Genomic DNA, 27,854 nt, shown 5'->3' with positions numbered 1-27,854 from the left:
ATACCCGGGCCAGGTCGATTAGAAATGCCTGCTCGCTGAAGTGTTTTAGGGAGCATTTGACAGTGATGAGGGGTGTTCGCTTTACCACAGACCCATTACGGACGCAGGCAATGAGGCAGTGATTGCTGAGATCCTGGTTGAAGACAGCAGACGTGTATTTGGAGGGTAGGTTGGTTAGGATGATATCTATGAGGGTGCCTGTGTTAACGGATTTGGGGTTGTACCTGGTGGGTTCATTGATAGCTTGTGTGAGATTGAGAGCATCAAGTTTAGATTGTAGGATGGCCGGGGTGTTAAGCACGTCCCAGTTTAGGTCACCTAACAGCACTAGCTCGATTGTACCGCCCTATTGTAGAGCAATAACAATTAAATTCACACTTTGTTATATTATCATCTTGAGGATTTCAGAAATGTATCATGTGTTGGGTTAATATGTTGGATAGATGTCGAAAGAGGTTACAGAAGACAGAAATGGTATATATATATATATATATATAAATTAAACAGGATAACGTTACTACAAGAATCAGAGCCCTGCCTAACATAAGTACAAGGGGTCCCTATAAACAGGATCTGTCCCACTTTAGGTACTCAATGCTATCTTACTTTAGCTAGCTATGGTTGGTAAAGTGGGACAACAACAAAAATGACTAAATTACAAAATTGAAATATATCAGCAACTTGTTTTTATTTATTTTCAAGCACCGGTAGATTGTATGACCATTTACATCACAATTTGGCACAGTGCATTATTTATGACTGTTTTATTTATAACTAACCCAAGATAGTTCATCTGTCATTTTCAATGGGAGCAAATGAAGCATAGTGGGCAGAACAAGCAAGGAGGTGGGCAGATCCTGTTGGTGTGTTCTAGCATGTTGTTGCATATTTCTGTTAGGGGACGACTTCTCTGTGAAGTGCACGTGTGCAATAACTCAATTCGCTCTAGAACGTCTTGTAAACAACACTTTCTTTTCCTTTGGCAAAAGGCCATGTCTACAAAACGTTGTGCACTCTGTTCGTAACAGATTTGAGTTTTGGCAACAGAACTGCATTGCGATGAGACTTTTCTTTGATCAGAAAATCAGCAGAATGTTGGCCCAGTTCCATCTTGTCCAACCAATTGGAAGCTGGGGTGTCTGATCTGTGTGCCAGTAGTTCAAACAGACAACTCGGTGCATTCAACACCTCACAAATACAATCAGTGATGAAGTCAATCTCTCCTCCACTTTGATCCAGGAGAGATTGACATGCATATTATTAATATTAGCTCTCTTTCCATCGAAAGGCAAGCCGTGCTGCCCTGTTCTGAGCCAATTGCCATTTTCATAAGTCCCTCTTTGTGGCACCTGACCACACGACTGAAAAGTAGTCCAGGTGTGACAAACTAGGGTCTGTAGGACCTGCCTTGTTGATAGGGTTGTTAAGAATGCAGAGCAGCGTTTTATTATAGACAGACTTCTCCCCATTCTAGCTACTGTTGTACCAATATGTCTTGACCATGACAGTTTACAATTTAGGTTTACTCCAAGCAGTTTAGTCACATCAACTTGCTCAATTTCCACATAATGCATTACAAGATTTAGTTGAGGTTTAGGGTTTAGTGAATGATTTGTCCCAAATACAATGCTTTTAAAAGAAATATTTAAGACTAACTTGCCACCCATTCTGAAACTCACTGCAGGTCTTTGTAAAGAGTTGCTGTCATTTCAGTCGCTGTGGTAGCTGACGTGTATAGTGTTGAGTCATCCGCATACATAGACACTTTACTCAAAGTTGTTAGTAAAGAATGAAAAAAGTAAGGGACAGCTGCCCTGGGGAATTCCTGATTCTACCTGGATTCTGTTGGAGAGCCTCCATTAAAGAACACCCTCTGTATTCTGTTAGACAGGTAACTCTTTATCCACAATATAGCAGGGGGAGTAAAGCCATAACATACACGTTTTTCCAGCAACTGACTGATCAATAATGTCAAAAGCCACACTGAAGTCTAACGAAACAGCCCCCACAATCTTTTTATCATCAATTTCTCTCAGCCAATCATCAGTTGTTGAATGTCCTTCGCTATTTTTAACTAGGCAAGTCTGTGGAGGACAAATTCTTATTTACAATGACAGCCTAGGAACAGAGGGTTAACTGCCTTGTTCAGGGGTAGAACAAGATATTTTTACCTTGTCAACTCGGGATTTCAATCTAGCAACCATTTCGGTTATTGGCCCAACACTCTAACCACTAGGCTACCTGCCGCCCGAATAGGTGTGCCCTATAGGTGTGCTGAAAGTCTGCTGTCAATTTGTTTACTGTAAAAGAGCATCGTATCTGGTCAAACACAGTTTTTTCCAAAAGTTTACTAAGGGTTGGTAAATGGGTCGGGTATTTGAACCAGTAAAGTGGGATTAACTATTCTTAAATAGGGGAATAACTTTTGCTTCCCTCCAGGACTAAGTGTGATAAGGTGCGTCTCGGTGAGAGGTGTAGGAGTCAGGCGCAGGAGAGCAGGGATTTCTGAGAAGCGTGTTTAATATATAACTATACACTGCTCAAAAAAATAAAGGGAACACTTAAACAACACAATGTAACTCCAAGTCAATCACACTTCTGTGAAATCAAACTGTCCACTTAGGAAGCAACACTGATTGACAATAAATTTCACATGCTGTTATGCAAATGGAATAGACAAAAGGTGGAAATTATAGGCAATTAGCAAGACACCCCCAAAAAAAGAGTGATTCTGCAGGTGGTGACCACAGACCACTTCTCAGTTCCTATGCTTCCTGGCTGATGTTTTGGTCACTTTTGAATGCTGGCGGTGCTCTCACTCTAGTGGTAGCATGAGACGGAGTCTACAACCCACACAAGTGGCTCAGGTAGTGCAGTTCATCCAGGATGGCACATCAATGCGAGCTGTGGCAAAAAGGTTTGCTGTGTCTGTCAGCGTAGTGTCCAGAGCATGGAGGCGCTACCAGGAGACAGGCCAGTACATCAGGAGACGTGGAGGAGGCCGTAGGAGGGCAACAACCCAGCAGCAGGACCGCTACCTCCGCCTTTGTGCAAGGAGGTGCACTGCCAGAGCCCTGCAAAATGACCTCCAGCAGGCCACAAATGTGCATGGAGAGCCTTACGGTTGTGGGCGGAGCAGTTGCCGTACCAGGCGGTGATACAGCCCGACAGGATGCTCTCGATTGTGCATCTGTAGAAGTTTGTGAGTGCTTTTGGTGACAAGCCGAATTTCTTCAGCCTCCTGAGGTTGAAGAGGCGCTGCTGCGCCTTCTTCACAACGCTGTCTGTGTGGGTGGACCAATTCAGTTTGTCCGTGATGTGTACACCGAGGAACTTAAAACTTTCCACCTTCTCCACTACTGACCCGTCGATGTGGATAGGGGGGTGCTCCCTCTGCTGTTTCCTGTAGTCCACAATCATCTCCTTTGTTTTGTTGACGTTGAGTGTGAGGTTATTTTCCTGACACCACACTCCGAGGGCCCTCACCTCCTCCCTGTAGGCCGTCTCGTCGTTGTTGGTAATCAAGCCTACCACTGTAGTGTCATCCGCAAACTTGATGATTGAGTTGGAGGCGTGCATGGCCACGCAGTCGTGGGTGAACAGGGAGTACAGGAGAGGGCTCAGAACGCACCCTTGTGGGGCCCCAGTGTTGAGGATCAGCGGGGTGGAGATGTTGTTACCTACCCTCACCACCTGGGGGCGGCCCGTCAGGAAGTCCAGGACCCAGTTGCACAGGGCGGGGTCGAGACCCAGGGTCTCGAGCTTGATGACGAGTTTGGAGGGTACTATGGTGTTAAATGCTGAGCTGTAGTCGATGAACAGCATTCTCACATAGGTATTCCTCTTGTCCAGATGGGTTAGGGCTGTGTGCAGTGTGGTTGCGATTGCGTCGTCTGTGGACCTATTGGGTCGGTAAGCAAATTGGAGTGGGTCTAGGGTGTCCGGTAGGGTGGAGGTGATATGGTCCTTGACTAGTCTCTCAAAGCACTTCATGATGACGGAAGTGAGTGCTACGGGGCGGTAGTCGTTTAGCTCAGTTACCTTAGCTTTCTTGGGAACAGGAACAATGGTGGCCCTCTTGAAGCATGTGGGAACAGCAGACTGGGATAAGGATTGATTGAATATGTCCGTAAACACACCAGCCAGCTGGTCTGCGCATGCTCTGAGGACGCGGCTGGGAATGCCGTCTGGGCCTGCAGCCTTGCGAGGGTTAACACGTTTAAATGTTTTACTCACCTCGGCTGCAGTGAAGGAGAGCCCGCAGGTTTTGGTAGTGGGCCGTGTCAGTGGCACTGTATTGTCCTCAAAGCGGGCAAAAAAGTTATTTAGCCTGTCTGGGAGCAAGACATCCTGGTCCGCGACGGGGCTGGTTTTCTTTTTGTAATCCGTGATAGACTGTAGACCCTGCCACATACCTCTTGTGTCTGAGCTGTTGAATTGCGACTCTATTTTGTCTCTGTACTGGGACTTAGCCTGTTTGATAGCCTTGCGGAGAGAATAGCTACACTGTGTGTATTCGGTCATGTTTCCGGTCACCTTGCCCTGGTTAAAAGCAGTGGTTCGCGCTTTCAGTTTCACGCGAATGCTGCCGTCAATCCACGGTTTCTGGTTTGGGAAGGTTTTAATCGTTGCTGTGGGTACGACATCGTCAATGCACTTCCTAATGAACTCGCTCACCGAATCAGCATATTCTTCAATGTTGTTGTTGGACGCAATGCGGAACATATTCCAATCCGCGTGATCGAAGCAGTCTTGAAGCGTGGAATCAGATTGGTCGGACCAGCGTTGAACAGACCTGAGCGCGGAAGCTTGTTGTTTTAGTTTCTGTTTGTAGGCTGGAATCAACAAAATGGAGTCGTGGTCAGCTTTTCCGAAAGGAGGGCGGGGGAGGGCCTTATATGCGTCGCGGAAGTTAGTATAACAATGATCCAGGGTTTTACCAGCCCTGGTAGCACAATCGATATGCTGATAGAATTTAGGGAGTTTTGTTTTTAGATTAGCCTTGTTAAAATCCCCAGCTACGATGAATGCAGCCTCAGGGTGTGTGGTTTCCAGTTTACAAAGAGTCAGATAGAGTTCGTTCAGGGCCATCGATGTGTCTGCTTGGGGGGGAATATATACGGCTGTGATTATGATCGAAGAGAATTCCCTTGGTAGATAATGCGGTCGACATTTGATTGTGAGGAGTTCTAGATCAGGTGAACAGAATGACTTGAGTTCCTGTGTGTTGTTATGATGATCACACCACGTCTCGTCATGAGGCATACCGCCCCGCCCCTCTTCTTACCAGAAAGATGTTTGTTTCTGTCGGCGCGATGCGTGAAGAAACCAGCTGGCTGCACCGACTCCGTTAGCGTCTCTTGAGTTAGCCATGTTTCCGTGAAGCAGAGCACGTTGCAATCCCTGATGTCTCTCTGGAATGTTACCCGTGCTCGGATTTCATCAACCTTATTGTCAAGAGACTGGACATTGGCGAGTAGTATGCTAGGGAGTGGAGCGCGATGTGCCCGTCTCCGAAGCCTGACCAGGAGACCGCTACGTTTGCCTCTTTTACGGCGTTGCGTAGGGTCGCCGGCTGGGATCAGATCCATTGTATTGGGTGGAAGGCAAAACACTGGATCCGTTTCGGGAAAGTCATATTCCTGGTAGGAACGATGGTTAGTTGACGTTAATCGTATATTCAGTAGTTCCTCCCGACTGTATGTAATGAAACCTAAGATCACCTGGGGTACCAATGTAAGAAATAACACATAAAAAAACAAAATACTGCATATTTTCCAAGGAACGAGAAGCGAGGCGGCCATCTCGGTCGGCCGGAAGTCGTGACACTAAGGGCACACACTTTCTAGTAGGCTAAATTGAAGATATGACAAATACAGTGCCTTCAGAAAGACCCCTTGACTTTTTCCACATTTTATTAATTTACAGACTTATTCTAAAATCGATTAAATAAAAAACAATCCTCAGCTATCTACACACAATATCCATAATGACAAAGCGAAAAAAAGCTTTGGGAAATGTTTGCAAATGTATAAAATAAAAAGTAGACAGTAATATCACAACTACTCTTTCCAGTTTTTTCATTTTGTTTTTACTAGTTTCTACATTATAGAATAATAGTGAACACATCAAAACTATGAAATAACACATATGGAATCATGTAGTAACTAAAAAAGTGTCAAACAAATCAAAATATATTTTATATTTGAGATTCTTCAAAGTATAGTTGATGACAGCTTTGCAAACTCTTGGCATTCTCTCAACCAGCTTCATGAGGTAGTCACCTGCAATGCATTTCAATTAACAGTTTTGCCTTGTTAAAAGTTAACTTGTGGAATTTCTTTCCTTCTTAATGCGCTTGAGCCTATTAGTTGTGTTGTGACATGGTAGGGGTGGTATACAGAAGATAGCCATATTTGGTAAAAGATCAAGTCCATATTATGGCAAGAACAGTTCAAATAAGCAAAGGGAAACGACAGTCCATCATTACTTTAAGACATGAAGGTCAGTCAATCCGGAAAATTTCAAGAACTTTTAAAGTTTCTTCAAGCGCAATCACAAAATCCATCAAGCGCTATGATGAAACGGGCTCCCATGAAGACCGCCACAGGAAAGGAAGACCCAGAGTTACCACTGCTACAGAGGATACGTTTATTCGAGTTACCAGCCTCAGAAATTGCAGCACAAATAAATGCAGTAACAGACACATCTCAACATCAACTGTTCAGAGGAGACTGCGTGAATCAGGCCTTCATGGTTGAATTGCTGCAAAGACCACTACTAAAGGACACCAATAAGAAGAAGAGACTAGTAAAGACACATTCACATATGAAGACAATGTTCCATTCTGTCCTCTTCCCTTTCTGATATTCTGCATAGCACCAGGGACTTGTGAAAGACAAGCCTGACCTCTCCCCTCTCTGGGCCCCAAGTGACTGAGCCCTAGAGAGGAAAAAGTGCAATTGCCAACACTATAGTCCAAAAGGATACATTCTAATGACAAGTATCTCACATAAGCATATTATATGAATAAAACATCTTATTTATCTATGTTACCAAACGAATTCTGATTCATCCGCCACACTACATCATTATTTAATCCAGTATTATATATGTATATGAGCAGTAGATGAGAATGTAGTATCAGTAGACAAAACATGAACCTGAACTAATAAGTTACTGTTCTCTCTTTTCCGCTGTGAGAGAGCCTCAAAAATGATACTCCTGTGTAAGGGTCTGCAGCGAATCACAGCCAGCCGCCAGAGAGAAGCAAATGTAACCACAGGACATGTGACAGAGTTTATGGACACCCTATGTTCATCAATGGACAGAAAGTTCCACAGAATGGAATATAATCACGTGCTGTAAGAAACTGCTGCACTTGACCCCAGGTTTAAGAAGTTAGCCTTCAGTGATGCCAGAGCGATTGATGAGGCTCTTCAAAGAATAACCTCAGCAGCAGGGAGGAACAGCCCCAGCAGTCAGCTGGGTCAGGCACCAGGGCAACAGAAAGAAGAGGGATCAGATGGAGCAGAAGCACCAGTAGTAGTGCCACAAACGACTGTTGTTTGAATGCTGTTTGACGAGAAAGCCACTGGGGATACAGCACGAAGGAATCCCTCAGCAGATGCCATAATGGAGGTCCGATCCTATTTGGAGGAGCCCCTCCTCCAAAGATCTGCAGATCCTCTGAGCTGGTGGAAGAACAAGGCCTCTGTCTACCCACGGCTTACTAAAATCATGTCAGGGAGAATCTACATAGTGGCCACATCCGTTCCCTCTGAGAGGGTCTTCTTGAAAACGGGACAAATAATTACTGAGAGAAGAAACCGCATCAGCCCCTCGAAAGTGAGGCAGCTTGCATTTCTGAATGCAAATCTCTCATAAAAGCAGCATTGGTCAGCATTGCTGTGTGCTGCTGGTTATAACATGGCAATCAAGAAGAGAGAGAAAAGAGGGACCAGTTTAATGTTTTAAGTGGGATGCTGCAGTTTTGCAAATTGTTATTTATTTTTCTTTGATATGGTGCAGTATTCTATTATGCTGTTCAGATTGTCTTCGTTTTGAATGGTTAGATTTATATGATTTCATTTAATAATTTAATTAGAATCGTTTTAACACGTTTTAACACCAAATAATCAAACTATCGCAACTGTTTGACTTTAAAAAAATACAAAACTTATTTAAAAAAAAAAAAGAGCCGTTTGGGAGCTAAAAGAGCTCACTGAAAAGAACCGGAATGCGCATCATTAAACCCGGTACAGTAGGTGGCGGCAATTCACCAAAAGATGTAGTCTGCCATAAAACCTTGAAGAAGAAGAAGTTCAGTGCACAGAAGCTTCTACAGTAAATAGCTTACGTTGTACATTGATAAATAAGAAGACATGCTTTCTGTCCTCACATTGCTATTGATCTTATTCAGTCTAAATGAGGCCAAACAGAAAGATTTGTACACTTTCAAAGTTGTTAATAGCAGAGGGAGATTAGTCTCTTTGGAAAAATACAGGGGTTCGGTAAGTTTGAAACGCGAGCCTACCAACTTTTGCACGGTAGCCTATGCAAATGTGGCATTTGTTTACCGGTGAATGCATGCTGCGGATTTTCCTTTCATAAGGCATGTATGATCTATGCATGTTTTATAACAATAGCATCTTACTCTTATGAATAAAATGCTAAGTTTAAGACCAAATTATTTGTGTCTATCATCTGTATACGTGGCAACTGCTGCTGGACTCCCAACGTTGCTAAATTAAATTGTTTGGCCAATACTAAATTTATTGTTTGGCCAATAGCTAGCCTTAGTTTGATCCAACTGTTATGTCTGGTTGTATATTACTGACTATAACGTAACCTGCATAAAGTTATTTCATATGCCTTATAAAAGAGAGGTAATATTCCCTTCTGTAGTCAGTAATAATGTAATATTTTTAAAACATAATTTAAAACTTGTATTTATTAATTGTCAACTTTTTTCATTGGGTATAACCATATCACAGGACACTCTATAGACCGTCTGCATGCTGCATAATCTGAACAGAATTTAAAGTGATACAGTAGAAAGAGGCGTTCCCAAATCTGCCCATTTTCTATCCTTACCACGTGTAGTTCCGTCGTATTGACACTAGAGGACAGCAATACCATATGAGCACTACAGGTAAACACTTCTTTTTCTCACAATGTTTCGCCACGAGCTGCATTTATTTAAAGGCCGGGTGCACCGCCAGGGATACTGATGCAAACACTTTTTAATAAACGAAAACACAATGCACAATGAAAAGTGCATGTCTGCTAAATGGAGCATTCATGAGGAATTTATTTGGAAGCATTTATTTATTTCTCCTTTAGAGTTTATTATTGTGCAGTATTATTCTACCGCTTTATACAATTTTACAAAAGTGATTTATAAAATCATAGAAGCTCAATTAAAAATAAATAATGAAACAGTCCTGTGTAGCTCAGTTGGTAGAGCATGCAATGCCAGAGTTGTGGGTTTAATTCCCACGAGGGACCAGTATGAATATGTATGCTCTTACTATTGTAAGTAGTTCTGGAGTAGTGTAAAATGTAAATGAAACACTTTAGAAATGGAATAGCAACTTTTCATTTTGATGGATACAATTATAGACCTTGAAGAGGAAGGGAGATGTATAGAAAAATACAGAAATATAAAGTTGGCCATTAACATGGCTCACAAAACCAGGCTCACGAATCACTTTTGTTGTTGCTGTCTCCGATGAGTCACACATTCACATAAGAGAACATAGGACAGCCCACTGGGCACAGACATTACTTCAGCATCTATTCCATGTTGGTTCAACATCATTTCAATGAAATAAGATGGAAACAGCATTGATTAAACCAGTGTGTGCCCAGTGGGAAGTAATGGCTCAAACATTCACCTCAAGGATGTTTGGAATGTGTTGGTGCAATTCTATAATTCCAGTGTTCAAGTGATTCATTGGAAAAAATTATTTGGCACAAAAGTAGTGCACTGGTCCTTTACTAGTCCTGCATTAGAGGCCCGATATAGCCATCTGTAGTGCAGGCAAAAAAACATGTGTCATAGCAAATCACATAATGTAATATATCTTCTATTTGATCAAAATGTCACTGTATCTGTTCAATACTAAAACTGAGCTATTGGCCCAGAATTGCAAAAATATTTTAATGGATATAAAGAATTTGACTTGACCAAACATTATTGCAACGATTGACCATTTTCCAGGGCTTCTTTTACTATCACCCTCATTACTATCTGGCCTGAACCTCCACTATTCCCACTGCTCAGAGACTCCTCATCACTTACATTCACCTCCAAACCTTTGATCTTGTTTTCCTTGAAACCATGCCCACTCAATTAGTCTTGTAGCTCTGTGGTAGTCCCTACACACAGAGCAGGAAGGATTAAAGGGTCAAACTATTTTATGGAATAACCCCTGTGCCCTTACCAAATGTGTCATCTGGTCACATAGCCAACAAATCATCACATTGAAATGCCAGTACGTGACTTTGGCAGGAGCTCACTGGAGCTGAGTACCGGCACCTCAAATGTTCTAATGCTTGAGCTCCTGTCCCTCTTATAGAATATTTGCTCAAAAGTATTGTGGAGCTCTTTCACCTAAATATAAGAAGTACAGTACCCAAAATGAGTACCGGTACCTATTTCAGTCAAGCACTGGAAATAGCATTCAGCACCAATGAAAGGCTACTGGTTATTTTCATATTATCGATAACAGTTTTCATCAGTACAACGTTTATATTTTTAGTATTATGGTTGCCTGCAGGTGTCTCTTGTGGTGAATGTGGCCAGTGACTGTGGCTTCACTGAGGATCACTACACGGACCTTCAACAGCTGCAGAGGGACTTTGGGCCGTCCCACTTCAACGTCCTGGCCTTCCCCTGCAACCAGTTCGGCCAGCAGGAGCCTGGCAGCGACATGGACATTGACGCCTTTGTCCGGCGTGTCTACGGAGTCTCCTTCCCCCTCTTCAGCAAGATTGCTGTGGTGGGCACCGGGGCCAACAATGCCTTCAAGTACCTTGTGGGTGAGTGAACAGATGAGGGATGGATGGGGGCAGAGGCATATACACATACATACATATACATCTAGATGTATCGGCGGCAGGTAGCCTTGTGGTTAGGAGCGTAGGGCCAGTAACCGAAAGGTCGCTGGTTGAAATTCCCCAGCTAACTAGGTGAAAATCTGCCAATATGCCCTTGAGCAAGGCACTTAACCATAATTGTTTCAGGGTCACTGTCAGTAATTGCTGATTCCTGGCTCTGACCCTACTCTCAGGGGGAGTGGGATATTCATTTGTGTAATAGGATAAATGTAAGCACCCACCTAATTATCTTTATAAGGTGTCTGTGTATAGTTAACTGGATATCCTTTGGGTGGTGAGCCATTCTTAGTAAATTATAAAGAAAAGGGGAGCTCTAGGACCTCAGATGTAATCATTTAATAACCTAATATCCAATGTTTCCACAGACAAGCTGTCTTTATCAGGTTATAATGACAAACACTGAGGGTCACTAGTTTATATACTGTCAAAGGACACACACAGGTGTCTGTAATCATGGCCGGGTGTGGCCTGATATCATTGGTTAATTCTCATATAAAAATAACATACAAAAAACATGAATGGATAGCATTTGATCATAGATAGAATTTGGCTACATAGGCCTACAAATGTTTACAATGAATAGCAAAATCACAATAATCACAAGAATGGCTTCAGATCAAAGTTTACATTGAGACCAAAGGGAGCAAGGGTCTTTAAATTAAAGATCCAGACAGCCTCTCGTTTTAATAATAAATTGTCGAGGTCACCGCCTCTCCTAGGGAGGTTGACATGTTCGATGCCGATATAACGTAGGGACAAAATCGAGTGGTTCGCTTCCATAAAGTAGGCCGCAACTGGGTAAGTCAAGTTTTTGCACCTAATGGTGCTACGATGCTCCGAGATTCATACTTTTAATTCACGCTTATAAGTTATAAGATAAATAACTGCCTTAGTGGAGCCCGTGATAACACCTTTGATTGGGATCTGTTTCCCTTTTTGGGGGTGTTTGAAAGATCTACATTTGTAAGTGCCATTGCATTGAGCACAGCCATTACACTTGTAGTTTCCATCCGGTAGAGGCGCAAATAGACGTTGTGCAGGGATATTTTAGGGTGGTATATCAGAGTTTACCAATTGATCTCTGAGATTTCTGCCCCGCGAGAATACGACCAAGGGAGGGTCCGAAAACACATTACCGATACTGTCATCAGATCTTAGAATGTGCCAATGTTTGTGAACGATTCCCTTAATTTGTTCAGAGCACTTTGAATAGCGGGTAGTTAGAGCGCCAGAATGCTTCTTTTTGCGAGACTGTCCTTGTAAGAGATCATGTCTTGATAATGTTTTGAATTTTCTCAATGGCAGTATTAATCTGAACATTTTTGTACTCCTTCTCATTTCATTTTCTTTGTGTCTCAGCCATATTTCTGTCAAATTCTGATTGTTTTTTGCAAATTATTTTTATTGCATCCTAACATGCTGGGTTCTTTTACTGAAGACTCCGAAGCATACTTATAATAAATGGAACAGATTTATTTAATGTTCTCCTTAACACATTACAGTCGACTACTCTCTACAGTGTCTTTAGCCCAACTCTCCCATACATCATTAAACCTTTACCGCCCTTGCATCTCGTAATCCAATCACTTCAATGCAAGAACGGAAACTCCATTGTCATTGGTTAATTCAAATAACTCAACCTCTGCCTACAAATGTCATTGGCTATTTGCAACCGTTTTAAATCTAAACTCATTAACACATAATACATTTCTCAATACACCACACTCCTCCCCAGAAATTCTCACTTCCTCTGAAAACATCCTTGATGAACATTGTGGGTTTTCCAAAACAGTTTTTCACTTATCAAATCATATACAACCTGTTTACAGATCCACTCGGTCCGGAGGCCTTCTGACCATTTTTGGCCTCTTATGATGCCCTGGGCCCTCAGGCTCACGGCCTGGCACAATCTCTGTCTCTGTATGCATGCCCGTCACAGTCGTAGTTCCCAAGTCCCAATCAGAAATGTTCCACTCTGACACATTCAGGTCTTCTCTTTCATTGTGTTGCATCATCATTTGAGCCACATGCTTCTTACACAATTTTCCCTCAGTCTGCACTAAGCAGGTTACAGGACCAAGTACCCTTTTCTCTCTCTCTCCTCCCTGGTAATCTCTCCTCCCTGGTAATCTCGGACTACTGTACTGTTTGTTCCCACAAAAAAAAAACGTAGACGCTTGCCCACCCCCTTGTCCTGTATCTTAGACTGCGTGTCAGCTGAAAAGCTGGGATAACCTTGTTCTAACCTGTCTTTTTAGGAACAACTCTGCTGTAGTTATTCCAGTTATGGCATGCAGGGTATTCCTGAAGGAAAACATAAAGTTGTCCACACTATGCTGTACAGACCGTCCTGAGGAATTGTCCTTCTCAAGAGCCTGTTTTAGATCCTGTACAAGTCACTCTGCTGCGCCATTTGAAGCTGCATGAAAAGGAGCCGATTTGATGTGTTTCACCCCATTCAACTGGAAGAATATCTCCATCTCTTTTGACACCAGCCCTCGGCCCATTGTCTGAAACTCACTCCTCAACTAACCCGTAGGCTGAGAACATTCCCCGGAGTGTCTCTACCGTGGCTGTAGCTGAAATATTACTCATACATTTTACTTCTGGCCAGCGTGAGTATGCATCCATAACTACTAAGAACTGGTGCTCTCCCTTTTGAGCAAAATCTATATGAATGGCCTCAGGCCATTTCCAAGGATGCACTGGTGCAAGGTTCAGCATATGTCTATTAGACTGACACAATTGGCATCTCCTTACCAATTTCTTCTATGTCTGAGTCTAACCTGGGCCTCGAGAAGTGGCTCCTGCAAGAGCTTTCATTTTGACCACGCCCCAGTGGTTTTCATGTAGCTCCTTCAGTAGGTCCCTCTGTAGAGTAGACCGGCACCACCGCTCTCATACCCCATAACACACAATCACTTTCTACAGTCCTTCTCATTCAATAAGGCTTTAGTTCAGGATCAGTAACATGGTTAGGACACCCTGTAAGTGTGAAGTGCTTCACTTTTGCCAAAAACTCGTCCTTGGTAGTTTCCCTGGCTATGTCCTTAGCTAAAATGGGAAGTACATCTAAAAAAGATACTCGATAGTTTGGATTGGTCTCTGGGACCCCCCCCTTTCATGGGAAGCCTATCAAATCCAAATCAAATGTTATTTGTTTCATACACATGGTTAACAGATGCTAATGCTAGTGTAGCGAAATGCTTGTGCTTCTAGTTCCGACAGTGCAGTAATATCTAACAAGTAATCTAACAATTCCCCAACAACTACCTAATACACACAAATCTAAAGGGGTGAATGAGAATATGTACATGTAAGTATATGGATGAGTGATGGCCGAGCGGCATAGGCAAGGTGCAATAGATGGTATAAAATACAGTATATACATGTGATATGAGTAATGTAAGATATGTAAACATTATTAAAGTGGAATTATTTAGAGTGCATTGTATAAAGTGACTAGTGATCCATTTATTAAAGTGGCGAGTGATTGGTTCTCAATGTAGGCAGCAGCCTCTCTGAGTTAATGATTGCTATTTAGCAGTCTGATGGCCTTGAGATAGAAGCTGTTTTTCAGTCTCTCGGTCCCAGCTTTGATGCACCTGTACTGACCTCGCCTTCTGGATGGTAGCGGTGTGAACAAGCAGTGGCTCGGGTGGTTGTTGTCCTTGATGATCTTTTTGGCCTTCCTGTGACATTGGGTGCTGCGGCCTCTGTCACACTGCTTCTACGTTCTGTAAGTGGTCCTCTGACGATTTCCCTGTGATAAGAATATCATCCAGAAAGCACACAACCCCAGGTAAACCCTGTACAACCTGGTCCATACTACGTTGGAATATAGCTGTAGCACTTGATACTCCATAAGGCAGGCCATTCATCTGGTATAAACCCATCAACATGTTTTATAGTCAGGAAATGCTTTGACTCTTGATCTACCTCCACTTGCAGGTAGGCCTGTGTAAGTTCTAACTTTGTGAACTGTTTACACCCGGCTAGAGTAGCAAACAAGTCCAGGGTCTTTGGTAAGGGGTACTGGTCCACATCCACTCATGCATTTACAGTCACCTTGTAATCATGACATATTCTGACACCTCAGTTTGTCTTTGGAATGCAAACTATAGGTGCTGGCCATTCACTGGACTCTATGGGTGGGGTCACTCCTTGTTTTTCTAGCTTTGTAAGCTGTTTGTCTACTGCCTGTCTTGAGTGCATAAGGCACAGGTCTAGCCTTACAAAACTTTGGAACTGCTTTCTCTGACACTTGAGTTTTGGCTTTAATTCCCTTTACCACACCCAGTTCACCACTAAACACCTCAGCATATTTATCGCACAGCTGCGCAACTGGGTCTGACACATGGTTCACTCTTGACCAATCTGATTTGAGGTGCTGAATCCAGTTCCTCTCCATTAGCGTAGGACCCTTCCCGTTTGACACTAATAGAGGTAATGGTAAAACTTGAGCACCACATTTCATTTTAACCTCCAGCTGTCCCAATAACTGAATAGGCTGAGCTGAGTAAGTTCTCACCATGACCATGTACGGTTTCACATACTCACGATCACTACACACAGTAAAAAGTCCCAAGTCCTTTTCTGACTGGTGATTTCCGACCGTGCTGGAGCCTGCAGGCAGTAGCAGTTCTGCCTCCTCAACTTGATCTGTTGTCAAGTAGCCTGTCCCCTTCACTGGATTAGAGTGCACTATTTGAGAGCGTTGCTTAGAAAACGCGCTGCTCCCCGCAGATACTCTCACCCTGCAAGCCCTTTTAAGATGTCCAGTCTTCTGGCACACTCTGCATTGGAAATCCTTGTAACGGCAGGTCTGCTGTGAATGTCCTGTCCCCAAACAGCCAAACAGCGAAAACAGGGCTCTGAGGTCTCCCCCTTCTGGTCTGACATCCACTGTTTCTCCCTGTCGGATCCGGGTCGATGCCCCTCCCATTTTGTGGACAACTGATCGGATCTCAACTGAGTCGATGTCTGCTGGAATTTCTGCATACTCTGGGCTGTGCACTCCAAGTTGTTGACAATGTCCAATACTTTTGCCCATGTTAAATTCTTCCCATATGCCGTGCTTAACATCTTGCCATGCAGCTCCTTACTGGCAACTCCATAAACTAGCTGGTCCCTCAGCTGTTTCTCTAGTGCAGCACCAAACTCACATGTAGCTGCCATTCCCTTTAGCGGTGCTATATACTCAGCTAACGTCTCTCCCGCCAACTGTTTCCTATTTCGAAAAACATACCTCTCGCTCAACGTAAAAATCTCTCAGAGCTGAAATTATCTCCTGGAAGCTAGCCTCTCCCTGCTTCTTCAGCGCTAATAAATCTTTCAGCAGCGTTAACATCTTTGAACCCACGACTGATAGAAACACCGTTCTTCTGCGGTCGTCAGCTATCTCGTTAACTGCAAAAATCACTCCTCATATGTGCTGAAGCTCTAGATAGCCTATTGGAAACACAAACCGGTCTCACTACTGAAAAGTGCCATAGCTCTCATTAGCCCATGCGCTATTTCTTCCCAGCTGACCAACTCATTTACTAACATTAGTACTAGCTAAGTTTCTAGCTCGTTCACTCGGTTGGTCATCAGTAGTCTGAGGATTTTGTCTCAGAATTCTGTTATCCTCGTCGCCAGTTGTTGCATCCTAAGATGCTGGGTTCTTTTACTGAAGACTCCGAAGCATACTTATAATAAATGGAACAGATTTATTTAATGTTCTCCTTAACACATTACAGTCGACTACTCTCTACAGTGTCTTTAGCCCAACTCTCCCATACATCAATAAACCTTTACCGCCCTTACATCTCGTAATCCAATCACTTCAATGCAAGAACGGAAACTCCATTGTCATTTGTTAATTCAAATAACTCAACCTCTGCCTACAAATGTCATTGGCTATTTGCAACCATTTTAAATCTAAACTCATTAACACATAATACATTTCTCAATACACCACACTTTTGATTGAATTGGCTGTAGGGCAAACTGCTTTTCAATGGAAGCGGGTGACACCTATCAGCCCTCAACAAACTGTTAGGATCAGTAGGTTTCCTGTAAAGATCAGTGTATAGAACATTATCCTCACATAAAATCAGAAGATCAAGGAAACTGATTTGACGTGTGTCAGATTGCATAGTAAATCTCAGGTGCTCAGAACAGGAGTTAAGAAAAGCATTGAATGCCTAGAGCTGTTTTGCATCACCCCTCCATAGAACAAAAATATCATCGATGTACCATTTCCAAATAATAATGTTCGGCAAGAAAACATTTTTGAGACAGTTGAAAATGGACTGTTTCTCCATGTAACCCACGTACAAATTACCATAGTTAGGAGCCATAGGGGATCCCATCACAGTACCATTTGTCTGAATAAATAAATAATTTTGAAACATGAAGTAGTTGTGTGTGAGTACTATTTCAGCCAATGTTATGCATGCACTGGAAGGTAATTCATTAGGGTCACGTTGCAGAAGAAAATGTTCCATGGCTTCAATACCGCCCTCGTGTGGAATATTCGTGTATAATGACTCAACATCAAAAGTGACTAACAAAGTATTATCAGGGAGAGGATCAAATGATTTAATAATAGAGATCATATTGCTGGTGACCTTTACAAAAAAGGGGAGCTGTTCTGCGAGTGGTCTAATAAAAAAGTCAACGAAAGTCGGTAAAGGGGCCGTTACTGCGTCAGTGCCCGCTACATTCTTGTGTCATTTTGTATAGAAAGTTACAATTTTAGGGTGTTGAATAGACAAAAAGTTGTGTTCTTTTTTGGTGATCTGACCAGAAATTAAGTACCCATCTAGGAGAGTAAAGACAGTGTTCTGAAATTGGGAAGTGGGGTCACTTCCGAGTTTGTTGTTAAAGGTGTTGTCAAGCAGTCGTCTATGACACTCATTTACATAAACTGTCCTATCCATGAGTACAAGCGACCCACCCTTAACAGCAGGGCGGGTACGGACTGATGTATTGGATTGTAAGTCAAGCAAGGCTTGTTTTTCATCCTTGGGTAAATTATGGAAAGATATGTACTCCTATTTCTTCTTAAGGAGATTATTTTTCAACGAGTCTGCAATATGTCTCAATAGAGTGATTGTGATTGGCTGGAGGTACAAAATAAATCTTACTTCTAAAAGGAGTCGGAGTATGTGCAGGTGAGCAACCTACTTGTTCAGTAGAAATATCATGATTAGGGGAGATAAAGTTTCCGCTTAAACGGATGTTACTAAAAAACTTAAACTTGTCTACCTTAACATCGAAATCGTTGCACTGAGTTGTAGGCACAAAATAACCCTGTATTAATCAAGGAGACATGGGCAGGGCTCAAAATCTTGCCTGATAAATTAAAGACATTCAATCCCATGGGTTCTGGGACCTTGTGTACGGTCCCCTCTGCCTCTGGTAGTAGTTTCTTCTTACCCCGTTGGGTACGGCATCTCGTCGGTACGCGTGGCCACGGCCACCTACCCGCTTCCGTTGGCCCAGTCTCTCGTTGTATAAAGAACTGTCACTGGAAGCAGATGAGGAGCTGGTTGTAGAGCGTTGGTCAGACAGGAGTGGATAGAAGTAAGCGGCATCCTTCCTGTGTCTGCCATGGAGAGGAGGAGCAGACAGGAGTGGATAGAAGTAAGCAGCATCCTTCCTGTGTCTGCCATGGAGAGGAGGAGCAGACAGGAGTGGATAGAAGTAAGCGGCATCCTTCCTGTGTCTGCCATGGAGAGGAGGAGCAGACAGGAGTGGATAGAAGTAAGCAGCATCCTTCCTGTGTCTGCCATGGAGAGGAGGAGCAGACAGGAGTGGATAGAAGTAAGCGGCATCCTTCCTGTGTCTGCCATGGAGAGGAGGAGCAGACAGGAGTGGATAGAAGTAAGCAGCATCCTTCCTGTGTCTGCCATGGAGAGGAGGAGCAGACAGGAGTGGATAGCAGTAAGCGGCATCCTTCCTGTGTCTGCCATGGAGAGGAGGAGCAGACAGGAGTGGATAGAAGTAAGCGGCATCCTTCCTGTGTCTGCCATGGAGAGGAGGAGCAGACAGGAGTGGATAGAAGTAAGCGGCATCCTTCCTGTGTCTGCCATGGAGAGGAGGAACAGACAGGAGTGGATAGAAGTAAGCAGCATCCTTCCTGTGTCTGCCATGGAGAGGAGGAGCAGACAGGAGTGGATAGAAGTAAGCGGCATCCTTCCTGTGTCTGCCATGTGGAGGAGGAGCAGACAGGAGTGGATAGAAGTAAGCGGCATCCTTCCTGTGTCTGCCATGGAGAGGAGGAGCAGACAGGAGTGGATAGAAGTAAGCGGCATCCTTCCTGTGTCTGCCATGGAGAGGAGGAGCAGACAGGAGTGGATAGAAGTAAGCGGCATCCTTCCTGTGTCTGCCATGGAGAGGAGGAGCAGACAGGAGTGGATAGAAGTAAGCGGCATCCTTCCTGTGTCTGTTATGGAGAGGAGGAGCAGACAGGAGTGGATAGAAGTAAGCGGCATCCTTCCTGTGTCTGTTATGGAGAGGAGGAGCAGACAGGAGTGGATAGAAGTAAGCGGCATCCTTCCTGTGTCTGCCATGGAGAGGAGGAGCAGACAGGAGTGGATAGAAGTAAGCGGCATCCTTCCTGTGTCTGCCATGGAGAGGAGGAGCAGACAGGAGTGGATAGAAGTAAGCAGCATCCTTCCTGTGTCTGCCATGGAGAGGAGGAGCAGACAGGAGTGGATAGAAGTAAGCGGCATCCTTCCTGTGTCTGCCATGGAGAGGAGGAGCAGACAGGAGTGGATAGAAGTAAGCGGCATCCTTCCTGTGTCTGTTATGGAGAGGAGGAGCAGACAGGAGTGGATAGAAGTAAGCGGCATCCTTCCTGTGTCTGTTATGGAGAGGAGGAGCAGACAGGAGTGGATAGAAGTAAGCAGCATCCTTCCTGTGTCTGCCATGGAGAGGAGGAGCAGACAGGAGTGGATAGAAGTAAGCAGCATCCTTCCTGTGTCTGCCATGGAGAGGAGGAACAGACAGGAGTGGATAGAAGTAAGCGGCATCCTTCCTGTGTCTGCCATGGAGAGGAGGAGCAGACAGGAGTGGATAGAAGTAAGCAGCATCCTTCCTGTGTCTGCCATGGAGAGGAGGAACAGACAGGAGTGGATAGAAGTAGCGGCATCCTTCCTGTGTCTGCCATGGAGAGGAGGAGCAGACAGGAGTGGATAGAAGTAAGCAGCATCCTTCCTGTGTCTGCCATGGAGAGGAGGAACAGACAGGAGTGGATAGAAGTAAGCGGCATCCTTCCTGTGTCTGCCATGGAGAGGAGGAGCAGACAGGAGTGGATAGAAGTAAGCAGCATCCTTCCTGTGTCTGCCATGGAGAGGAGGAGCAGACAGGAGTGGATAGAAGTAAGCAGCATCCTTCCTGTGTCTGCCATGGAGAGGAGGAACAGACAGGAGTGGATAGAAGTAAGCGGCATCCTTCCTGTGTCTGTCATGGAGAGGAGGAGCAGACAGGAGTGGATAGAAATAAGCAGCATCCTTCCTGTGTCTGCCATGGAGAGGAGGAACAGACAGGAGTGGATAGAAGTAAGCAGCATCCTTCCTGTGTCTGCCATGGAGAGGAGGGGCAGACAGGAGTGGATAGAAGTAAGCGGCATCCTTCCTGTGTCTGCCATGGAGAGGAGGAGCAGACAGGAGTGGATAGAAGTAAGCAGCATCCTTCCTGTGTCTGCCATGGAGAGGAGGAGCAGACAGGAGTGGATAGAAGTAGCGGCATCCTTCCTGTGTCTGCCATGGAGAGGAGGAGCAGACAGGAGTGGATAGAAGTAAGCAGCATCCTTCCTGTGTCTGCCATGGAGAGGAGGAGCAGACAGGAGTGGATAGAAGTAAGCAGCATCCTTCCTGTGTCTGCCATGGAGAGGAGGAGCAGACAGGAGTGGATAGAAGTAAGCAGCATCCTTCCTGTGTCTGCCATGGAGAGGAGGAGCAGACAGGAGTGGATAGAAGTAAGCGGCATCCTTCCTGTGTCTGCCATGGAGAGGAGGAGCAGACAGGAGTGGATAGAAGTAGCGGCATCCTTCCTGTGTCTGCCATGGAGAGGAGGAGCAGACAGGAGTGGATAGAAGTAAGCAGCATCCTTCCTGCGTCTGCCATGGAGAGGAGGAGCAGACAGGAGTGGATAGAAGTAAGCAGCATCCTTCCTGTGTCTGCCATGGAGAGGAGGAGCAGACAGGAGTGGATAGAAGTAAGCAGCATCCTTCCTGTGTCTGCCATGGAGAGGAGGAGCAGACAGGAGTGGATAGAAGTAAGCGGCATCCTTCCTGTGTCTGCCATGGAGAGGAGGAGCAGACAGGAGTGGATAGAAGTAAGCAGCATCCTTCCTGTGTCTGCCATGGAGAGGAGGAGCAGACAGGAGTGGATAGAAGTAAGCAGCATCCTTCCTGTGTCTGCCATGTGGAGGAGGAGCAGACAGGAGTGGATAGAAGTAAGCGGCATCCTTCCTGTGTCTGCCATGGAGAGGAGGAGCAGACAGGAGTGGATAGAAGTAAGCGGCATCCTTCCTGTGTCTGCCATGGAGAGGAGGAGCAGACAGGAGTGGATAGAAGTTAGCAGCATCCTTCCTGTGTCTGCCATGGAGAGGAGGAGCAGACAGGAGTGGATAGAAGTAAGCGGCATCCTTCCTGTGTCTGCCATGGAGAGGAGGAGCAGACAGGAGTGGATAGAAGTAAGCAGCATCCTTCCTGTGTCTGCCATGGAGAGGAGGAGCAGACAGGAGTGGATAGAAGTAAGCAGCATCCTTCCTGTGTCTGCCATGGAGAGGAGGAGCAGACAGGAGTGGATAGAAGTAAGCGGCACCCTTCCTGTGTCTGCCATGGAGAGGAGGAGCAGACAGGAGTGGATAGAAGTAAGCGGCATCCTTCCTGTGTCTGCCATGGAGAGGAGGAGCAGACAGGAGTGGATAGAAGTAAGCAGCATCCTTCCTGTGTCTGCCATGGAGAGGAGGAGCAGACAGGAGTGGATAGAAGTAAGCAGCATCCTTCCTGTGTCTGCCATGGAGAGGAGGAGCAGACAGGAGTGGATAGAAGTAAGCGGCACCCTTCCTGTGTCTGCCATGGAGAGGAGGAGCAGACAGGAGTGGATAGAAGTAAGCGGCATCCTTCCTGTGTCTGCCATGGAGAGGAGGAGCAGACAGGAGTGGATAGAAGTAAGCAGCATCCTTCCTGTGTCTGCCATGGAGAGGAGGAGCAGACAGGAGTGGATAGAAGTAAGCGGCATCCTTCCTGCGTCTGTCATGGAGAGGAGGGGCAGGACCTCTTGTCAGGGTTTCTCCAGAAGTAGACTTTGTTCTCGGCCTTGTCTTTTTTGTCTTTGTTGAATTTCTTGATTTTAAGCTCCTTTATTTCTGTAGACAACTTGTCCTGGAGCGCTTGGTTAGTTTTTATTAGTTCATTGAATATGCCATCCTCATTAACAGCTCCTTGAAGAGCTGTGTGTTTCTCTTCAATTGTTATCCATTTCAATAAAATCCCTTTTCAACTGGTCAACAATTAATGTCATTCAATCAATAGAGCATGTGTTCAGGACGGCACACCAGCGCTGGCCCAATGACGGTTCTATTTGCCACCTGTGTCCTCGTGGAATAATGCCTTGACACACATTCTTAATACACACGGGAAACTGTTGAGCATGAAGAACCCAGCAGGATTGCAGTTCTTGACACAAACCGGTGCACCTGACCCCAACTACCATAACCCGTTCGAAGGCACTTAAATCTTTTGTCTTGCCCATTCACCCTCTGAATGACACACATACACAATCCATGTCTCAGTGGTCTCAATGCTTAAAAATGCATCTTTAACCTGTCTCCCCCCCTTCATCTACACGGATTGAAGTGGATTTTACTAGTGACATCAATAAGGGATCACAGCTTTCACCTGGATTCACCTGGTCAGTGGATGTCATGGAAAGAGCCAGTGTTCTTAATGTTTTGTACACGGCTATGGGTGGGGGATGCATTTTACAACTTTTTCCTGAATAGCTTGAAGTATGAACAACAAGTCTATAACCCCTGACTGACTTGGGCAGACAGCGACCGTCTTTGTGGACTCATTAGCAAGCCTAGGCCAGCTCAGAGAGTGTGTGTGTCTTAAGTGTGTTTGGTTTATTATGGGTTTGAGTGGCAGGTTGGGTCCCCCAGCGGGAGATAAAATGGCAGGCTACTGGCAGGCTGCACGTTTTTACAAACGGACCCTCAGAGCGTAGGTGATTCAAACGTCAGGAAAAATCAAGGGGAATGAGAAAAAGAGGCAAATTACATTTTTACCACACTAGTGAAAGGCTGGAAGGAATGATGATTGCAATCTTCTCCTCACCTTTGAGTGTACTATATCGAAAAATTTTATTCAACTTTAAGTGTACTATATCTAAATATTTCATTAACCTCTTTGGGCTGCAGGGGCAGTATTGAGTAGCCCGGATAAAAGGTGCCCATTTCAAACGGCCTCGTACTCAATTCTTGCTCGTACAATATGCATATTATTATTACTATTGGATAGAAAACACTCTCTAGTTTCTAAAACCGTTTGAATTATATCTGTGAGTAAAACAGAACTCATTTTGCAGCAAACGTCCTGACAGGAAGTGAAAAATCTGAAATCGATGCTCTGTTCTAGGGCCTGCCTATAAATGTCCTTGATATATATCAGTATACATGCACTTCATACGTCTTCCACTAGATGTCGACAGGCAGTGAGAGAAGAAATGGAGTGTATAACTTGATCTGGGGTCGAATAAAAGCTCTTTGTGTGACGTGTCACCAGTTTCCTGTTTTCTGGAGAGCGCGTGAAGGGACCTGGTTTTGCCTTCTGATAAGCTGTCGTTATAGACGACTAATATCTCCGGCTTTGATTTTATTTGATACATGTGACAATATCATCGTAAAGTATGTTTTTTCAATATAGTTTTATTAGATTATTGAAATTTATTCGGGACGTTAGGCGTGTTGCGTTGTGTGCCTTTGTTCAGGAAGAAGAGCTTCGCGCTACTTTGCTAGCTTTCTGTGCTAATTGACTGGAGAAGATGACATTCTAAAAACCAAACAACGATTGTTCCCGACAAAGGACCCCTTGTACAACATTCTGATGAAAGATCATCAAAAGTAGGACCCATTTTATGATGCTATTTCATATATCTGTCGAACATGTGAAATAGTCGTTTGCGTCCAGATTTTGGGTACTCTCTCGCTATAACTAAGCTGGATGTCGTAATGAAGTTATTTTTAGAATTCTAACACAGCGATTGCATTAAGAACTAGTGTATCTATCATTTCCTATACAACATGTATTTTCTAGTAACGTTTATGAATAGTTATTTGGTCAGAATAGTTGGAGTGTCATAAAAATATCCGCACATTCTGGGAAAAAGATGCCACGTTAGCACAATGTTTAACCACTGATTTCAGCTCTAAATATGCACATTTTCGAACAAAACATAAGTGTATGTATAACCTGATGTTATAGGACTGTCATCTGATGAAGCTTATCAAGGTTAGTCAAAAATTATATCTTTTGCTGGTTTATTCGCTATCGCTAACGTGCCTATTGCTATCGCTAACGTGCCTTGATGAATGAATGCGGTAGTGTGGTAGGCTATTGTAGTAAGCTAATATAATGCTATATTGTGTTTTCGCTGTAAAACACTTAAAAAATCGGAAATATTGGCTGGATTCACAAGATGTTTGTCTTTAATTTGCTGTACACCATCGATTTTTCAGAAATGTTTTATGATGAGTATTTAGGTATTTGACGTTGGTGTCCCTAATTACTCTGGCTGCTTCGGTCCTATTTGTGACGGTAGCTGTGATGGTAGCTGCAATGTAAAACTGATTTATACCTCAAATATGCACATTTTTCGAACAAATATAGATTTATTGTATAACATGTTATAAGACTGTCATCTGATGAAGTTGTTTCTTGGTTAGTTTGGTTGGTTCTTGGTTAGTTAGGTTGGCTTTGTGCATATGCCACCTGTGCTGTGAAAAATGTCCGTCCTTTTTTGTATTTGGTGGTGAGCTAACATAAATATATGTGGTGTTTTCGCTGTAAAACATTTTAAAAATCGGACATGTTGGCTGGATTCACAAGATGTTTATCTTTCATATGCTGTATTGGACTTGTTAATGTGTGAAAGTTAAATATTTCAATAAAATATATTTTGAATTTCGCACCCTGCACTTGAAGTGGCTGTTGTCATATTGTGCCCGGCTTCGGGCTTGCAGCCATAAGAAGTTTATTAAGTGTACTATGTCTAAATATTTTATTCAATGCAATTTTTCAAATCGCAACAACTAGGGGTTGAAACATGGCTTTTGATCAGATGCTAATTTGTATTCATGCTATATTAACACACAATGAATATACTGTATATGTGGTTAATTCTCGACTCATTATCATGCAATTAAAAAATACATAATTTTAACCTTTATTTACCTAGGCAAGTCAGTTAAGAACAAATTCTTATTTTCAATGACAGCCTAGGAACGGTGGGTTAACTGCCTTTTTCAGGGCCAGAACGACAGATTTTTACCTTGTCAGCTCGGGGATTTGATCTTGTAACCTTTCGGTCACTAGTTCAACGCTCTAACCACTAGGCTACCTGCCGCCCTGGAAACACATAATAAGTATTTATGTTTTATGGAATTGTCACACAAAAAATGTCTCTTTTGATTCTTTACAGAGATGTCAGGAAAAGAGCCTGACTGGAACTTCTGGAAGTACCTCATCGATACAGATGGGAAAGTCGTGGATGCCTGGGGGCCCAGTGTCTCTGTCAAAGAACTCCGACCTAAAATAGCTGAAATGGTACGGAATATCATCCTCAAGAAGAAAGAGGAACTTTAACTCAACACCTCAAGACCCATGTGACAATCTATTCAGGAATATCCTATGTGATTGAAATCCACTGTCTGCAACAAAAACACCCCAAGCATCACAAAAATACGCTCCAAGCAGCACACACTCCAAGCAGCACACACTCCAAGCAGCACACACTCCAAGCAGCACACACTCCAAGCAGCACACACCTCAAGCAGCACACACTCCAAGCAGCACACACTCCAAGCAGCACACACTCCAAGCAGCACACACTCCAAGCAGCACACACTCCAAGCAGCACACACTCCAAGCACCTCACACTCCAAGCACCATACACTACATACTGTAAATGTTGTATTCTACAGATGTAGGATCTTAATTTGAGCCAGTTTGCTACATCAGGAAAATAATCCTGCAGCAATAGCAACTGTGAATTATTATGTGGATTATAATTAATGGGCATTTTTGTAGGTGTTGATACATTTTTAGGGAAAATCAAGTCTAACATTTCAAATGTGAAATTACAAGCTTCAGAAGCCTTTTTAAACCTCAAATACACAAAATAGTTTAAAATGTCCTGCAACAGGGTGATCAAATTAAAATCCTGTATCTGTGCCCCGAATAACTTTTATGAAACCACCTCTATGACTGCATTCAGCATACTGATATCCTCTTTTGGAAGCAGTTGATCTGCCTGCGAAAAACTCTCTCATCAGCAATCAGAGCTTATTGTTGTGCTGTTGAGAGGTTCTTTGTATTGGATTGCCTTTTCATGGTACATGTGTGCACATTAATAAATACACTTTTACAAAGTGGCATGAATACTTTCATCAGTTTTTTTTCTACACAAAGCTGTACATGGAAATGTGTAGGAGGTAAATTTAGGTCAAACTTGACTTTTCCATGAACGTTTTTCTCAAATAAGATTTGTTTGTTTTTTGACTGTCTCTGCCTGTAAGGAATACTCACATTCCTTTGTAGATAAGTCTTTCACTCTCTAATGTTTTCAAGGTTAACACTGTGCTTTGTGCTTTTGTGTTAGTTCTTTACCTTGTTGTCATTTACACTTTTCTTACAGACTGTGTGCTTGTCCTGCCACCGCTTTGCTTTCATCTCATTTGAAACCATAACTTTGGAAAATGAAAATACATTTTGGAAATTGTTTTAGCAGCCTTTCCCTATTACCTGTCCTGAATGTGTTTTCTATGGTACAAAGTGTCGTTTCTCTGTTCAGCAAAGTGTTTTTATCCTTGGAAGATTTCGGTTGATTACCTTGGTACAAAATAGGGCTGTTGATTTCGGAGAAGAGCCAGTTTGGCTAACACTGTATTGTCAGTAGGATTGAATTCAGATTAAATAAAAACCTGGAATGTTGTACCAACATACAATGCATTCAGAGCTCTGTTTCATTGAACAGCAAGAAAGTGGGAATGTACCATAGGCCTCGGCTCTCCACCACTGACAATTACCGTTTCCTCTCATGTCCCTATCAGGAACAGATCTACCACAAGGGTCTGTAAGTTAGCCCTTACAGATGAATGAGGGCCGGGGACACAGATATACTGTAGGACCTTTGAGACTGTCATGACACACACCTAACGGTATACAGTTGTGGCCAAAAGTTTTGAGAATGACACAAATAATAATTTCCTCAAAGCTTGCCTCTTCAGTGTCTTTAGATATTTTTGTCAGATGTTACTATGGAATACTGAAGTATAATTACAAGCATTTCATAAGTGTCAAAGGCTTTTATTGACAATTACATGAAGTTGATGCAAAGAGTCAATATTTGCAGTGTTGACCGTTCTTTTTCAAGACCTCCGCAATCTGCCCTGGCATGCTGTCAATTAACTTCTGGGCCACATCCTGACTGATGGTAGCCCATTCTTGCATA

The 27,854-nt window shown here is 43.6% G+C and overlaps 1 protein-coding gene across 1 annotated transcript; it reads left to right on the top strand.

Moving 5' to 3' along the window:
- The first annotated feature begins 8,313 nt into the window (after window positions 1-8,313).
- On the top strand, window positions 8,314-27,352 carry gpx7 (glutathione peroxidase 7). Its single transcript, XM_055861686.1, has 3 exons — window positions 8,314-8,513; window positions 10,785-11,046; window positions 25,824-27,352. Exons 1-3 carry the CDS (start codon window positions 8,385-8,387, stop codon window positions 25,985-25,987), a joined length of 555 nt encoding a protein of 184 aa, XP_055717661.1. The 5' UTR covers window positions 8,314-8,384; the 3' UTR covers window positions 25,988-27,352.
- The last annotated feature ends 502 nt before the right edge of the window (window positions 27,353-27,854 follow it).

Source organism: Salvelinus fontinalis, chromosome 14, assembly GCF_029448725.1.
Source record: "Salvelinus fontinalis isolate EN_2023a chromosome 14, ASM2944872v1, whole genome shotgun sequence".
In the NCBI taxonomy this organism is placed as follows: domain Eukaryota; kingdom Metazoa; phylum Chordata; class Actinopteri; order Salmoniformes; family Salmonidae; genus Salvelinus; species Salvelinus fontinalis.
The sequence above is the reverse complement of the archived record's forward strand: the minus strand, read 5'-3'. Positions and strand labels throughout refer to the sequence as shown.

Coding starts and splice junctions, on each gene's coding strand:
- gpx7 (XM_055861686.1), top strand. CDS start 8,385: ATGCTTTCTGTCCTCACATTGCTATTGATCTTATTCAGTCTAAATGAG. Junction 8,514..10,784: donor TGGAAAAATACAGGGGTTCG/GTAAGTTTGAAA, acceptor GGTTGCCTGCAG/GTGTCTCTTGTGGTGAATGT. Junction 11,047..25,823: donor TGCCTTCAAGTACCTTGTGG/GTGAGTGAACAG, acceptor GATTCTTTACAG/AGATGTCAGGAAAAGAGCCT.